This window comes from Corapipo altera, unplaced genomic scaffold (genome assembly GCF_003945725.1).
Source record: "Corapipo altera isolate COAL_440 unplaced genomic scaffold, ASM394572v1 2b, whole genome shotgun sequence".
NCBI lineage: Eukaryota > Metazoa > Chordata > Aves > Passeriformes > Pipridae > Corapipo > Corapipo altera.
In genome coordinates, this window is record NW_020884874.1 from 14,229,442 (window position 1) to 14,246,493 (window position 17,052).

The 17,052-nt window shown below is 40.1% G+C and overlaps 1 protein-coding gene across 1 annotated transcript; it reads left to right on the plus strand.

The window, feature by feature from the left end:
- Window positions 1–4,734: 4,734 nt before the first annotated feature.
- GJA1 (gap junction protein alpha 1) lies at window positions 4,735–13,987 on the plus strand. Its single transcript, XM_027633907.1, has 2 exons — window positions 4,735–5,122; window positions 10,929–13,987. Exon 2 carries the CDS (start codon window positions 10,945–10,947, stop codon window positions 12,088–12,090), a length of 1,146 nt encoding a protein of 381 aa, XP_027489708.1. The 5' UTR covers window positions 4,735–5,122; window positions 10,929–10,944; the 3' UTR covers window positions 12,091–13,987.
- The last annotated feature ends 3,065 nt before the right edge of the window (window positions 13,988–17,052 follow it).

Sequence of the window (17,052 nt, forward strand, 5' to 3'; positions counted from 1 at the left end):
AACTTATACTTCATTCTTTGTTTGAATGCTTTTCTAATGTCTTTCTAGAGGGGCATCTAGTTCAGAGGACATATTGATTGGAATCAGTTACAATGTTGGGATAAACCCTTTTAAGACAAACTTTTCTGATGTTTAAGTGGTCTGTAATGAGGTTTAGAAGTTTCTTGGCACAGCAGAAGAGCATCTGAGTCTTCACATATTACCATTCTCCCTTTCTGTCGTCCATCACTGAGCCAGGAGTGAATTCATATTTCTAAATGCAGCATGAGAGCAAAACTCAAAACATGAAGTTGTGAGACCTTAGTGGTATGATGTGGCAAGCACCGACCGGCACAAAGAACAGAAAGGAAACAATCAACCCAAACTTTGAACACTGTATTTTTCTTCTCTGTGATCCTCATAAATTTTAAAAAGAAACACCCACTTAGCTGTTTGCACTGCTAGCTGGTATTCCAAAATGAACATATCAGAATAATTTTGGGCTTAAAGGATGGAGCCTGGCATTAAGAAATTTTGCTTCTAATTCTGGTTGTGTCGTGAGCTGTCTATGACTCAGAAGAGCTGCTGGTATACTCCATGACAAACTTCCCAACTCCGTAAAAGAGGTTGCTATAACGTAACTTCTTCTATGATAATATTTATAAAACACTCTGAGATTGTAGACAGATGACTGTGCAACAGTGCAATATATTTCCAGAGAACACTGACCATTCACTAGGCTGGGCTCTGATGCGATGACATCACAGAGAACTTTCCACTTTCATCTGAGGTGCTTCAGTTTTGATGTTTTTTCCAGCAGAGCTTCTTTTAAAACAGCATTTTTTTTTCTTTTGTAGGCAGTAAGAGCAGAATCTATCTTATGCTGACTAAGCCTACTTTTCCCCTGGGCAATATCTAGCTTTGAGTGAAATGAATGTGAGAGACCACTTTCAAAACGGAATGGCAAGTGAGCTTACAATTATCAGAAAATATTATTATATACTGTGTGCTGTTCCACCCAAGTGGAACCAAGATACCACCTTGAGGGATGACAGTTGCCTTGAATTGTCTGTTTTGAACAAGGAATGACCCTTTGAAACTTGAGGCAGGGAGTGGTTAAGGCTGTGTTTTGCACACCCAATGGTGCTGGGTGCAGCATCTTACAGTGGGCTCCAGTCCAGTCACCCCAGCTGAGAGAATGTGAAAGCACTGTGGCCAGCAACTTCAAAGCTGTGTTGTATTTCTATGTGATGTAAATTCCTTAAACAAGCAAAAAACACTGGGTGCTTGCTTAAAAAAAAAAAAAAAAAAAGCATTAGTCTGCACATTTTTTTGCTTAGGTAATCAAGAAATACCACACATTATTGTTCCTTGGACGTTCTGAAAAGCTTTACCTCTATGGGCCATGAACCAGGGCATTATTCACAAGTCTGTCTTTAAAGCCAAGTGTGTGCCAAGGGAACCTGCCAAAGCTTATGTGCCATTCAGGGATGTAGGTGACTGCACAGCTGCCATGGAAGCACCTAAATAAATCTGCATTGCCGTGTATATTAATCTCCACGTACTGTATATTCAGCTCATTTTATTTGGTCCTTGGATTCCTCTCCCAAATTGCGCAGGATGAGGACACTGGTGTGAATGGGAGTACTGGGATGTGAATTTTGCAAACAAATTGAAAACAAGTGAAGACATGCTATTCATTTTAAGAGCTCCATAAATTACAGGCATGCTTAATTGGAAGTAGACCATGAACCCAGCTGATATCAATGGAAGATTTGGTAATGGTCAAAGGACTGGAGTAACTTCCAAATGAAACATTCACTAGGGCTTTCCTAGCGAATTAGGTTATCAAATATTTTTGAGGGAGTATTTGTAAACAATATGAGGAAAAAAGTTTCTGTATAGAATGCTGCACTTGTGTTCAGGTGATATATAGAATATATATATATAAAAATATAGAGATATATATATAGTGGACTGAGTTCTTTATTAACCATGAATCTGTGTCAAAAGCTGGAATACTAAATAGACCAATGTATGGTTCCATTTGGTAAGTCTGTGTAGAAAAGCAGCAGCAGTACTGTGGGCTCTGAACTATTTCACTGATTCGGCTGAGAATTCACAGAGAGTGTACAGAAACCCTGTGGAAGTCACCCTGAGGTTCAGTCCCAGAGATGCCCTTGATGGAGCTTAGGCTCCAGCACTGCATTGAGTCACAGTGAAAGGCAAACAGGTTCTGGAGTCCTCACATTGCCATGCTGAAAGGTTGTTTCACAAGACAGTGCTGTTTGCTCCAAAAGTCAAAATGTCCATGGATGGCAATAGAAGTCCCAGGGAGCTCAAGGCCCCAAAATATTAATTTCTATCAGGTGAAAAGAATCTATCTGTCTTCCACAATACAAGGCCTCAAACCTAACTGTGATCTTCTTACCTATCACTTAGACCGTAATGAAGAACAGGTTTACAAATATGTCAGGCTTGATATCCCCTGCTTTCTTGTTGAACACAGCTTTACCTGAAGAGGGGTTGCGCATGAGGATGTTTGTTCAATCTGAAAAACTTATTTCCATTGTGAGGCAAATGAGTGTGGGACTTTCTGGTAACCTTGTGAAATGGTAGATCATTGCATCACCTGAAGCTGAATATGTTCTGGTAATAGGCTGTGGAACATGACCATGGAGATGTAGTTCCAAACTCTAGGAGACATTTCCAAGTAATTCTTATCAGGACTAATGATAATCTTTCCTAATTCTACAAAGTATTGCGGGCGGAGACTTGAAAAACTTTCTCTTTCCATGTGGATAATGCCATAAGAAAGCTAAGTGTTATGCTTAATATGGCTGCAAAATTATTCTTTCCTTGTTATTAACATACACATTTTAGTTTTCCAAGGTAGATTTTAAGATTCTCCGCCCTTCTTTCAAAATTTTTCAAATGTTTTGACAGGGAATGATAGCTTTGTATTCTTGCATACTATGTTTCAAGGTTTCTTCCCTGGCATAATTCTGCTTTCCTAAGGGGCAGCTTTTGCAGCAGCACCCTATACAACATCCCAAATCTCCTCCATGTCTCCAGCATCAATATACACATAGCCATGTTGACTAGAGTTTTGTATGTTGCTCCAGAATGACCAGTGTGTTACAGGGCTGTAGCAGGAGCACTATATGTATTCTGCTCCCTGTCTGTACAATAGTCATGAAGGCTATGAAATGCTATCATTTGTGTATTACAATTTTTCCATTCTCAAGAAGAAGGGCTCACAGCCTGTTAGGCACACAGTTCCATTTCTCTCTTAATGTGATTAGAAAAGGCAACCTGAAAACCATCTTCAGAAAACATGGGATTGTAAAAGAAAAAACAAACAAACAAACAAACAAAATCAAAACAAAATTGTAAAATCTAACAGCCAATGTCAAAGGAGAGAGGGCAAACTGAGGAAACCAGCTGTCTCTGTCTGCAGCTGGAGGGAGGGGAATAGGTGTGCAGTTGTAGTGTACTAACTCTTTTTCTCAAACAGGAGGCAGTGTAGTCTGCTACAAACTGCTCCAGAGCAAGAACCAGGATGGTGTATTTGTTTCCCAGCTTCAAAGCTCCCTGATGAGTAGCTTTCTACAAAAACTTTGCCTTACTTTGAGAGAGTTCTGGGTGAAAAGCAGTAGGGAAGAGTTGTGCAAAATAAGCAGTAATATCTAGGTTGTGTAGTATAGTGTAACATTCATTATTTCAAGAAGAAACTGTAGAGGACTTTTATCTAGGAAACTCTCAATGACCATTACTGGACTTCTTCCCTCCTTCGTAGCCTTCAAAGAGCAAAAAATGCTCTTCCATGGTACTGAGCCCAGAAATAGGTCTTGAGAATAACATGAGTTGAAACTCAAATGAGTCCAGTACAATCCAAACTGTGAAACTTAATGGAGAACTATCTGACCACAAACACTTCTAGAGAAGCTCTTAAAAAGTCCCACAGAGCAGCTAATACCGCATGACGTGAACAAGTACAAGACCAATTCCTCATGAAGTTTGGATTCCATGTGTGAGGAGCTTTACACAGACAGACAAATAAATTAATCTCTGTTCCACGGAGGAGGCATTTTTTCAAGGAGCATTTAACTAGGGTCTGGTCAGGAGCAAAGCCAAACTAGTTTTCTCCAATTGCATAGATAAGTTTTGGAGCATGATTTTACTCTGTAAAATGTGTTCAAAAATTATCAGGAGCATTTCTTCTTACTATTGAAGACGGATTCTCTGTACTGTGCTTTATTTTTTGAAATTTCCTGGAAAGAGTTTCCTGGAATTTGAGGTCATTTCTTCATTTCTCCCATGGGACAGACACACACACATGTGTGTGCAAAAAAATATGTGATGTGTATCTCCTGTGGAAACAAACACGCTGCTCCCGGTGTGTACTTTCATGTGTGCACGTAAAGGAAATTGACCTCAGCAGACAAAGCTGTTGCGTTCATAACAAAAAGTAGAGAGGGCTTGGGAGGGCTTCCTCTACTGAATGGTGGCGAGGAGTGAACAGAGGGAGCAGCCCCAGCGTCCAGGAGATCCGCGCTGGTTACCCATTAATCCTTTTCAATGCATTTTCCCCTTTCCCTGCAGTGAAACTCCTGGTGCACAACAGAGAGCCAAGCTGTTTCATCTGTCTCAGGCGAGCCCAGATCTGGACACAGTGCCACCCAGGTGCCCCAGTGACCGGGGAGGGGGGTGTGAGGCGGCTGCTAATTGCCCTTGTATTTGTTTTGTTACATCAGCAAGAGTGGACTTCCATGCTCTGTGTCTTTACGCGGGCTGGTTTTTGCTGTCTTCAGCCCGCTCCCTCCTCCTCCCCCAGCTCCCTGCTCTCCGCCCGCAGCGCGCCCCTCCTCCCCGGCTGCCTCCCCTCCCTCACCCCTCCTCTCGCACAGTCAGAGGCTTGAAAACTTGTTAAAAGCTCTCCCAGTGTTCAAAGTTAGAAAAAACTTTTACGAGGTATCAGCAGTTTTCTTTCATTAGTGGGGAAGGAAGGATGAAAAATACAAAACAGGAGTAGACTTTTAAAGTTTAAATAGATAGGTCTGAGTGCCTGAACGTGCTCTTCCATTTTACTTTAACCATCCAAAGAAGTACTCTGATCCAGTTTCACTGCTGATCAGCAAGGGTAAGTTGAAAGTTTTCCTTTTTCATCTTTTTGTGTATCACTTTTTTTTTTTTCTGAAAACACTTCTTTTCTTCTCCCACCCCCCCAGAAATCCAGTGTTATTGCGCTCATGGTTGAACTTGTTTTAAAAAAACACATCTCTTAACAACGTAGATTCTCTTAAAAGTGCAAAGCGAAGTTCCATCTTGGAGGAATCCTTTACTTTCTTTCGTCATATTTCTATACATTTTTAGAAGTGTTACACTTTTACAACTTATAACCTTTTTCAAGCGAAGGAGGAACTGCAGCGAAGTTGTGAGTGCTGGGCTGAGTTGGAGACTTGTTGCTAGTGCTTGCGATCGCTCCCCTGCACTGCTCTCGGGGTAACTCAGCTCCTTTAAAGAAAAAAACTGAGGTGCGCTTCAGACTCCTCTGTTGTACCGAAATTTTCTCAGAAGTTATTAACAGAGAGACCTTGCCCTGAGTGCGTCCAGTTCTTTCCCCACACATTTTGCTTTCATATGGAAATCCTGATTGATGCCTGATAGCTTGAGCAGAGCAAGGTTCTTAATTAGGTGCTTTGTTAAATGCTGCAGCTACTGAAGTAGTGACTTTCACGTGGTCTTCCTGATAATTTTTTTCCCCTTTTCTTTTAAAATAGATGTGATAAAATCCAGACATGCGTTACGGATTTTTAACCTGGTTTGTATATAGTTACTCTGTTTTAGCAACCTCTGTGAGGGATTTTAGAGAAGGAATGTGGAATATCATGATATGCCTTACCACGTTGGCAATGTCTGTGAAAGTATTGGGTAGATATAAATGAAAGTTGTCTAGGAAGGACTGTGCAAGAATACACGCAATGTGTGTCATAATCTCTATATGTTACATTCCCTTGAAGACTTAAATGACCAAAATGCAGAGGAATAAATGCTTGAGCAGCATCTTTTGGAGAAATGAAAAGCTTTTTATGTTGCGAGACTTGGAGTGATTCCTTATAGCAATTGTTGCCTACTGCTTGCCAGTAGTTAAAAAGCAACAAGAGGAAGCAGAAAAAGCCTTCAGCTGAAAGACAGATGAAGTACAGAGTCTATCTTATCAAGTAACACATGAACAAGAATATTGTGTGCTTATATGTGTCCTCATATTTTGCCTTGAGATACCCAGCGAGCCTCACGAAGCAGCATATTTCATCCAAGGCATTCCTTTTCGTTTTTGTATGTGACATTTGTGATGAAAACCCCTGGTAATGGAGGCAAAAATGGGCTATGGACACCTTTTGCCTGACGTCCCCGTGTACGCGTGTGTGTCTGGTGTGGGTGTATGGGGGTGTGTGTGTGGCGTGCATAGGGAGCGAGTTAGAGGACTTGCGTGAAGCTTTCATCCTGCCATTTTTAACATCTGGACAGCACACTATGCTGCAGAATTTAAGCTTTTAGTCTTTGGGATGTTTACTGAAGTGTTTCCTTCAGAAACTTCAAAGCCAAACACTGGCGCTGACCCACAATACCTAACAAGCATTCGAATGGGAGAAAGGCAAGTAGCAGGCTCGGTTCAGGAGAGGGAAGGGAGGGATGGACACAAGGGATTTGATTTGCAACATAAAGCTGAATGCTTATACACACAGGAATGCAGACAGATTCAACACTGTAAAGTTATCTCAAGCTATCTCTCATATTATGCAAGCCCAAAAGATTAATTTTATTTGTCTCTGCAGTGAACCAAGGCCAAGGATTCCTGTGGGCACAGGGAAGGTTAGAGGACATTGAGCAATGCATCTGTTTCATTAGATACATTGCTTTCTCTCCTCCAGTCACTAGTATCTCCTCCCCTTGTTACCTACTGAATTTGTGTTGCATGGAGGCACCTGGGCTGTTTTTTATGCCCATGTATATTTTAGACATCCAGATTTCAAAATCCTCAAGCAGGAGCATCAGAGGGCCCAAGGCCCCCTCAGGGAATTCAGCTTTCCTTCCCTTAATTCCGGAGTGAGTCAGGAGAGGGATGAATCTGGGCATTAACACAGAGGGTAGACCTGAATTGTTCAACTAGAGACTGTCTAAGAAAGTGCTTAAAGTTGCTTTCGCAAACATGATTTAAAATTAAACTAGGTGGGGAGGGTAAAACGTGAGAGGCAGAGGCTGTGGAGTAGATCCACTGGTGACTGACCACCAGAAATACTGGCAGAGAAAGAAGAAAATCATAGTTGTGACACTAAATTCTAGTTACTGCAACCAATTAATGCGTAATCTTTGTCCAGTGGATGAAATGAACTGAAGCTGATCTGCAGTCCTACATATGAACACCACTTTCCCAGAGGAATGTCTGGAAGACATTCTTTTATTTTTGCAAGATTACAGAAAACTAGCTTTCCCTCTTCCAGCTTATCCAAACTCGATGAGTTGTACATCTCATCTGCTTTCTTTGCAATGCTTGTTACTTTTGAGAAATGCTCAAGCCGATTGATGTTCAGGGTCCAGAACCTTTTCTCTTGTCCATATGTGTGTGTAAGCACAAATAAAAAGGCAGAAGGGGTTGGAAAATCAAAACTTTGTCCTGTTTCCCAATTTCTTCAGCTGCATGATCCCATTTTAGAACCCACTCTAACCCTTACTGCTCTTCCATCCACTAGCACGTGACCTTCTAACACTGTAGTCAGACCTGGGCACATTACCACAGCCCTGAGTTTGCATTATTCTTTTTGGAAAATATGAACCAGATGACATGATGAATGCTGTCCATAAAAAAATGCTGTCAGATCTGCTGCTGCTCTATGGATTTTTTTCCTATCTTTACCCACACACAGTAGGACCTGGAAGAAATCCATCTTTTAAAGACTGCTATATGTTAGTGCTAGGCCAGCATTAGTCTGCCTCAGAAGAAGGTTATGATCCTGTAAAGTATTAATCACCAGGAACTCATGAAACACACGTACTCATCATCAACCATATCCTTAAATTCCTAAAGTAGTGAAATCATATCAATTGAAAAGTCAGCCTGTGTCATTCAGTGGACTCACTTAAGGTGTTTGGAAGTGTTAAAAGACGTTTTAGTTCAGAATGTTGAAGAACTATTTTTAAAGGTTCTGCCAACCATTAGAAACTACTTACAAAGCTAGAATACTTAAAATACCCATTTGATACAAACCCTCTTTCTATACCTGGTAAACAGATTTGTAGTCAGTTAATAAAAGTGGTCTTTCAGTGCCCTGAAAGTAAACAAGTTAGATCCGATGAATGAATTTTCTCTACAACAAAGCAAAGTACTGTGTTTCATAACGCAATAGAATCCACTTAAGAAAAGGAATAATATATTTGTGCCACGACAAGGTTATCTGATTAACAGTACAATGTTTTGAATTGATGTGGGGTTTTTTATCACTGGCAAAGGCTAGCATGTAACTGATCTCTGTTTAAAAAAGTTGCTTTTCAAAACTATGTATGAGTAATTCAAGCATGGAATGTTTCCTCCTGGAGTTTATATTGCCAGAGGACACAGATGAAACTTAGCAATTTTGCATGCTGAAGCAAATTAAAAAATAGGTAGTTAATTCTCCAACTATTGCAGGTGTGGGATTAAGTAGGTCAAAACTGAAGTAAATCACATTGCATTAATGAACCAAAAAGGGGTGTAATTAGAAAACAAACAACACATAACTGCCTAGAAATAACACATTCTCTGTTTTCTTAATCAGGCTTTCAATCTGAAATAACATTTAGACAGTAAAAACGTTCAGTGTGAGGAAAGTCTGTTAACTCAGTAGTTTAAAATCATTGGAAAGCTGACTAATTAAATCAAGAAGCTGTTACTTGAAAAAGGCTCCTTCTGTCCACTTCACTTCTAGGACATGGAGCAAATAGTTTGCTTTTAAAACAGACTTCACGTGTTGTATAGTTACAGGCTGTTCTCTGTTTTAACAATCCCAGCCTGAGAAGAATGTAGTCACATTTCATTTCAGCCTTTCCAGAGACCTCTGCGATCCTCTCTGCCTGACTCCTGTCTGCCGCCCCAGCCCAAAAAGACAAACTCACTTTTCCCGGGAAAGATGAAAGCTGAGGATGGCTGAGGGGATGTGTCAGAGTATGCTGTGCATACTCCTCCCAGCAGAGGCTTCCAGATTTCAAAGTCTGAAGCAGGCCTGATCCTTTGATGGGGCTTCATTCATGAGAAGAGCTAATTATATGAGGAAGGGTCAGCAGGCTGTGGTTGGTGAGCTTCAGAGCCAGCTGACTAGGCAAATGGAGGAAGTGGCCCTGGTATATTTTTCAGGGGTTCAAAGATAATTGGCATCTCGAAGCTATTTTAGACACTTGTCTCCCATTACTCTGTCAGACTCTTTCTGATGGCAGGAATGGTGTGTTTTTATTTGACATTTATTGTTATGTGTGAGTTTGCCAGATTTAGTCTTGTGTTTCCAGTGACTCACTACTTCTTGAAAGCAAGTCTCCTTGGTGCTAAAATTTCCTATTTTATGAATTATCCAAAAAGTGCTTTTTCTATAAATGACCTTCACTAGGGGATATATCCATGATGCAGTGGGGAGGAAATCATTTGGACATTATAAAAGCTGTTAATACCAGGAAGGGATTACTCAGCATGCGCGGAACAAATATCTATGCCCAGCAGCATCCACTTTAAAGGGGAAAGTTTTTTATTATTTTTCCTGTTAAATTCCTGATTTCACATGCTTTTTCAGGGGGCAAGTTAAAATGTAAGTTTTTATGAATATAAGATTGCCATTCTCACACTTTAAAACTCAAGTCGGGGAGACAGTTTAAACTTGCAGTGTTCAACACTTGGAATGCAAACTGCAAGCCAGGATTTGCCTTAGAAAGAGCTCATTTACCTGTTTCTTTTTTCCTTGCTGAATATTTTTTCCTTTCAAAACAAAGAAGGAATTTAAATACAAAAAGATGCAAACACAAATCTGAAACTACAATGAATTAAGCAAATCACAGATAAACAGGAAAGGAGTTCCTCCAATATGGTAACATTATCTTAGTTGTGTTTCATGTATTTACTATTTTTGGTTCCTTCATAAAACTATAGGTAAAGAATCCTAACTTTGATCTGGAAATACTAATGTACAAGCTGTATTTAGAAAGCAATTTTTTTTCTGAAGTTGAGTAGAGTATAAACTTGGCATCATCAGGAACTATACTCTTAAATGTGTTGCACACTATGTAGCGATAGGCAAGAGGCCAGTTTAATGCTGGTGTAGGAAAAACAGCATGCATTTTGCAGTGACAGAATTTTATGTATCTGACCCTAACGTTAACTTAATGTAATCTTTTGTATTTATGTTAACCCATGGTTTGCTTTTTTAGTATCTGAAAGATTGAGCGTAAAAAATTCAATACACATTGAAATTGAGAAATCTTTCATATATTCCTAGCATATTTAGGCAGTGCCACTGCTTAGTTCCACACCCTGCTTCAGCAGTGTGTCACAGCTGTTTTCCACCTGAGGCAGGTGTAGGTCATTGAACTGAGGCTACCACCATGGAAGCTGAGCCAACCACAGTGGTCACTGAGGGTTGTCACAGGCTTCTTGAAAACTGGAATGAAATTACGAACCTCTTTTTTCATTTTGCTCTGAGACATTACATGGTACTTTCTCTTTTTCAGTTTCCCTGATTTCCCACTCCACCTGCAGACTAAAACTCTGTTTTCTCTTCAGATAGTGTAAGACACATGAATTAGAACAAAGCTGAATTAGAACAAAGCTGACACCACTGCTCTGTTAGCATTGGTCTGTGATTTAGTCTGTCAAAGGTATTCAAGCTCTGCCTTAACCCTACTTTTTTTTTCTTTGTGTCCTTGTTTAGCCAGCATCCTGTGAAGATGGGTGATTGGAGTGCCTTAGGAAAACTTCTTGACAAAGTTCAAGCCTATTCTACTGCAGGAGGGAAAGTGTGGCTGTCTGTTCTCTTCATTTTCCGAATCTTGCTATTAGGGACAGCAGTCGAATCTGCTTGGGGAGATGAACAGTCTGCTTTCCGGTGTAACACTCAACAACCTGGTTGTGAGAACGTCTGCTATGACAAGTCCTTCCCCATCTCCCATGTACGCTTTTGGGTTCTGCAGATCATATTTGTGTCTGTACCTACCCTTTTGTACCTGGCACATGTGTTCTATGTAATGAGGAAAGAAGAAAAACTGAACAAAAGAGAAGAAGAGCTCAAAGTGGTCGCAAATGATGGCGTGAATGTGGATATGCACCTCAAGCAAATAGAAATTAAGAAATTCAAGTATGGGATCGAAGAGCATGGCAAAGTGAAGATGCGTGGGGGACTGCTCCGTACTTACATCATCAGCATCCTGTTTAAATCTGTCTTTGAGGTGGCTTTCTTGCTGATACAGTGGTACATTTATGGGTTTAGTCTGAATGCCATCTACACCTGTGAGCGAGATCCGTGCCCACACAGGGTGGACTGTTTCCTCTCCCGTCCAACTGAGAAAACCATCTTCATCCTCTTCATGCTGGTGGTGTCCTTGGTGTCTCTTGCCTTGAACATCATTGAGCTTTTCTACGTGTTCTTCAAGGGTGTCAAGGATCGTGTGAAAGGCAAAACCGACCCCTACTCCCACAGCGGTGCCATGAGCCCTTCCAAGGACTGTGGCTCCCCCAAATATGCTTATTACAATGGCTGCTCCTCACCGACTGCCCCTTTGTCTCCCATGTCTCCCCCAGGGTACAAGCTTGTTACTGGAGACAGGAACAATTCCTCCTGTCGTAACTACAATAAGCAAGCCAGCGAGCAAAACTGGGCCAACTACAGCGCGGAGCAGAACAGAATGGGGCAGGCTGGCAGCACCATCTCCAACTCGCATGCCCAGCCCTTCGACTTCTCTGATGAGCACCAGAACACTAAAAAATTGGCATCGGGACACGAGCTGCAGCCCCTCACCATTGTGGACCAGAGGCCTCCCAGCAGAGCCAGCAGCCGAGCCAGCAGCAGGCCTCGACCTGACGACCTGGAGATCTAAGCTTCTTGCTGCAGTACTTGCTCAACTATGAAACGACGGGCGTTGGAAGATGCCGTCAGTGCTGATCTTGTTCCAGCGGAGGTGGTACTTAACAGTCTCAAGCAGGAGATTTTAACAATCATAAAAAAACAAACAAGCAAACAAACTTTTGAAATAATTGCTGTTTTTTGAGGGGATGTGGGATTGGTGTGGGGTGGTACATTACACATTGGTATTTAATGTAGCTGGTTTAAAGAATTCAAATACTAAAAAAAAAAAAAGAAAAAGGTAGTACTAAGGTAAGGGGCTGTTTTTCTAGAAAGGCTGTAAATATCTGAGTGTATGTGTATGTGTGTACTATCATGTTTGTTCCTAAAAAATCTTCTGTAACGCTAAAACCTAATAATAACTGAACCCACATTTGTCAGGGTGAAGTGCTACCTGAAGATGAAAACATTTTTCCTATTCAATATGCAAAAAAGTCCAGGATTGCTTCTGATCATTTCCCTGTCAAGAACATTCCATTCTTAGTGCACTTTGAAGGTAAACTTTCCTACAGGGTCCTCCAGGTTGTCAGAAAGGTCCTGTGAGGACAATCTACAATCTTTGAGTTGTTTGATTCAAATTTTAGACATGGCCCACCAAAAAATACTTTGGTCACCTGCTCTTCCAGCCCTTTATGCAGGTATATTTTGTCATGTGCATAAATGGGATGGCTCCATGCTTGTGGAACCGGCAATGACACAGTCTTGCTCACAGCGATACTTGTGTCCTGCTGCTCATGTGCAGTCTAATTAGCATCCTGTAAAACACAGTTTTCTGCCACTTGCAGATTTAAGCATCAAGATGAGCAAGCAACTGCCTTTAGTGAATTTTGTCACACCTTTATATATATTAAGGGAGTGAGTATGTGTGTGGATGTGGAGGTAAAGGTATACACAAAACACCCTTGGAAACACAGGCTGAGAAATAAACGCACACAAGTTACTTGCAGTTGACACTTTCTCATGGATATTGTGAAAATGTGGGCCACTATGGTGTTTACATTCTGTGGTTCCTTCAATGCAAGTGAAGCACATGTCATTATATTTTTTTAATTCTATAGAATGTTTTCCAGGTATCCTAAGTGGATGCTCTTTTAAAAATAAAAAATCAAAAGGGCTTAATCCTGGATGTCTTGCTCTGGAAAATCTCTTAAGTTTTTGGGAGTTTTGCCTGAACGAAGCCTACAGGATCAAGCCCTAGATGTAGCAAACCATGTTCTTGCTGGCATGAATGATTTTATTTTGTAGAAGTTAGGGGTGGAAAAGACCCATTAGGTCATCTAGCCAGTCTCCCTGATAGGTAATAATGATGCTTGAATGATAGAAGATGTAGTACTGTAAGCAAGCTTTAGTCTTTTATGTGAGAAACTTAGAAGAAGTGCTTTGTGCTGGATTAATAATAAAATATGCCTACATGGCTTTTGCAGTAACTGGTATTTTTCTTGTTCTAAATATTCACATTTACTGAACTATAATACCCACTCTGAGTTTGACAGTTAGGTCTTTCTAGATGGCTCTAGCAACTTTAGTGTTTACACTTAGATTTTGTTTGAAATGCAAGTGAAGTTGGAAGGATTTTTAAAGAGTACAATTCTAGCTAATTTATTTGAAATACATGCTAAAGAAATCTACCAGTTTCTTCAAATGCATAGCGTCTTAGCTGAACACAGATTGACCAAGGTAATACATAGCTTGGTTTCATTTTGCAGCAACACAGATAAATTCTTTCATTTAATACATTATATTAATTTGTTTGACATTCCATGTTAAACTACTGTTGTGTTCAACTTCATTGCATGTATGCAACCATAGTTTGTCAGATCATGTTGTCTGGAGAACATTAGTCAATAAAGTTTTAATTTAGTATAAATACATTTTCTAATTGTCTTTTACTGTTTCATATGTCCATATATCTTTTGTTTCAGTAGTATGATCCAAACTTGTTCCTTCCTTGTTCATTTTTCCCCAGTCACCCTGCATTTCAGCAGCATCCTTGATTTAATCCATCTGGATTTACTTTGAACTGAAATTTCACAAGACCAGATTCAGATACGCTCACAACACTGGAAAAGCAAGCATTGTCTGTGCCACTCCTGGAACAAAGTCATGGTCAGCATGAACTACTGTAATGTGAATCTTGCTGTGAGTCTCAGAAAACATATTCATTTACAAACTCTTATAAAAAAAATAGTAATAAAATACTGTCACATAATTTTTCAAGCAACTTTTAATACGGCTTATATTCAACATTGTGTAATCATTGCCTCTAGTTTACATTTCTCCATGTAATCAGATTGCTTGAGTGACAGTCAGTTTCAATGTCTGGAATTAAAGCCTCATTCCTTCGGAGAGAGGCAGTGATTTTGATAAGGCTGGGATGTCAATATTGTCTCCTGTTGCACCTTTTATGTCCAAACTCAAACAGTGCTTGCCTTTCCAGCATTGGACTCCAAAGGCGAGATGATTCAACTCCTTTTTTTATTTGAAAAATCAAAATATAGTGGTCATGTGATTATCATACAGCTTTCTACTTTCAAATTTGCTTGTTATTTTAAGTCCAAATTCTTCCGCTTCCTATTAGCAAAGAAGGGGAAGAATAAGCAAGGCTGTGGTAGTGGATTCACAGCTCTGAGAAATACTACATGATCACCAGCACAAGGAATGACTCTTTGAAGTTTTCCTTAAATAATAACAGTGAGTCATATTTAAGCTGGCTTGTCCTAGTTTGTCTGTACAAACGGAAGGGCATTCCAAGCATTTTGTGAGGATCATACCCTAGGAAAGGTGGATACTGAAGCATTCAGAGAAGGGCCCACCCTGAGACAAAATGTAGTGTTTCCTAGACAGGCTGATTGTCAGGTATGTCCCAGGGGGCATCTTGGACAACTGAAATAATTTAGTGCTTCAGTGCAAAACTCTTTGAGGGATTTTTTGGTGGCAATGCATGTGTGTGCATGTGTAGGGTACAGACATTCCATGGGCCATTTCTCCAGCCTAGATTTATTTCTGTGGAGTGTTTTTCTTACACACTTCAAAGTCATCATGGTGACACATTTTTGTGTGCCATTCGTCCAGCTCTTAATGCGCTTTCTCCCAACACATCTCTGCAGCAGCAGTTGTATCAACTGCAGATGACAAAAAATGATGCTAGTGCACACTTCTCAGCCGCTGTGGAAGGATATGTCAGATATTCAATTCAAACTGGAAAAGATGCAAAAATACACATCTCTGAAGGTAATTAAAACAATAGCACCAAACCCAAATATAAAATCCTGCTAAGTATTTAAAATTTGTGTTTATGTTTTGTTTAGCAGTATTTTGCCAAAAGCCAAATCATCCTAGGGCCTCCTCCCTGTACCAGTAATTTGAAGTGTTTTTAAAGAGTAAAGTTAGAAGGACAAGTTACAGACAGCCTAAAATCTATGTGCATATCATGTAATTTCAAGATGTTTTAAATACAGTGAGCACACACTGAAGGTTACTTTCAAATTTAGAAATTAAATTTCCATATTTAAAATGAAAACTACAGTAATAGTTTGAGAACAGAAACAAACTGTATGAGTGTACCTGTTGCACTTACTAAAATCCAGCATTTTTAAGCAATATGCTTGTCTCACTGGTCCAGAACCACATCTCCCACATCTGTCTGCAGTGCTGCTGTGCTACTCAGCATCACTGGGTCAACTGCACACTACCACTGTGCTGGCTTTTCCCTTGAACTTTCTCTGCAGCTTGTTATTGATTAAAAGAGAGGAAAAAAAACAGGAGTGATATAAGGGGTAGAGTTTTTCAAGTCAGATGTGAGAGTTGATCCAGATCTGAATTTACTTTGACTGGTTAATTCAGCATTCTGGGTATGTCAGATCAAAACCTCCTCCAGTTTTGATGGTGGCTGTTTCTACCCCACTGAGTCAGAACTGCTTTTAATTCTTCTTGTAATTCCTCTATGATTACTGCTGCTCCCTTTTCAAGAATTTAAACAATATAGGTCAGAAAATAGGATTTACCTTCCTCCTGTAGGACTTTTTCTTTCTATTTACTCCTAATCCAAACCTGGCAGGACTGAGCCTTTTACTGAGCTCACCCTTGATATACATTTTTTTAATACAGTATGTTATTCTAATAGTCAGATTTATTGCGTTGTCCTTGAAGACATATTCCTTTTCTTCTCGTGCTATTCACTCCAGCCCTTTGCAGTTAGATCTGCCAGAGGACTCAGACGACAGAGCTGTTGCATGGTCCTTGAGGATTTCTCTGACAATAAAGGAATCCTTTGATGGTACAGAGCTACTCCTTACATCACTTTCATTTCTACTGTTGACATAAGACAGAAGCGTAAGTCATGTCTGAGAAATCACTACCTAGATGTATTATCTGACTCAGTTCCATGGGACTATTTGAGGGTCCTCCATTTTGTTCTAGCTTTTTCTAACATAATGGCTTCAGAAACATAGGGCTGTAAAATCAGCTCTGCAAAGAGATGACTGCCTTTCCCTGACTTAAGTCATGTGCTTTTGAATGTGCCCAAGGACATATTCACACCCAGACTCTTTCAGTCCTAGAAAGTGTGTCAGATGTAAATTACATGATGCTAGCACATCACTAGATTGAAACAGGAAGAGCTTATTGGTTCCTGTTCTTATTTAAAAGGCATTTTGATAGACACACACAAAAAAAAAAAAAAAAAAAAAAAAAAAAAAAAAAAAAAAAGAGCTTGTCTTAAATACTTCTGAAACTGCAGCACTACCAGGAGACCCTAAGAAGCAATAAAGACACTGTGCAGGTATACATGTTAAGAATTATCAATGGGTACTATGACTATAAACAGTTTAAATAGATCCAGCTGCTCACTAATCGGGTAAAACCAACTGCTTCCAAAATGGCTGCCCTTACTCTTTTCTGTGGTAGCCAAAATGCTGCATCTGGTTTACTGCCTTGC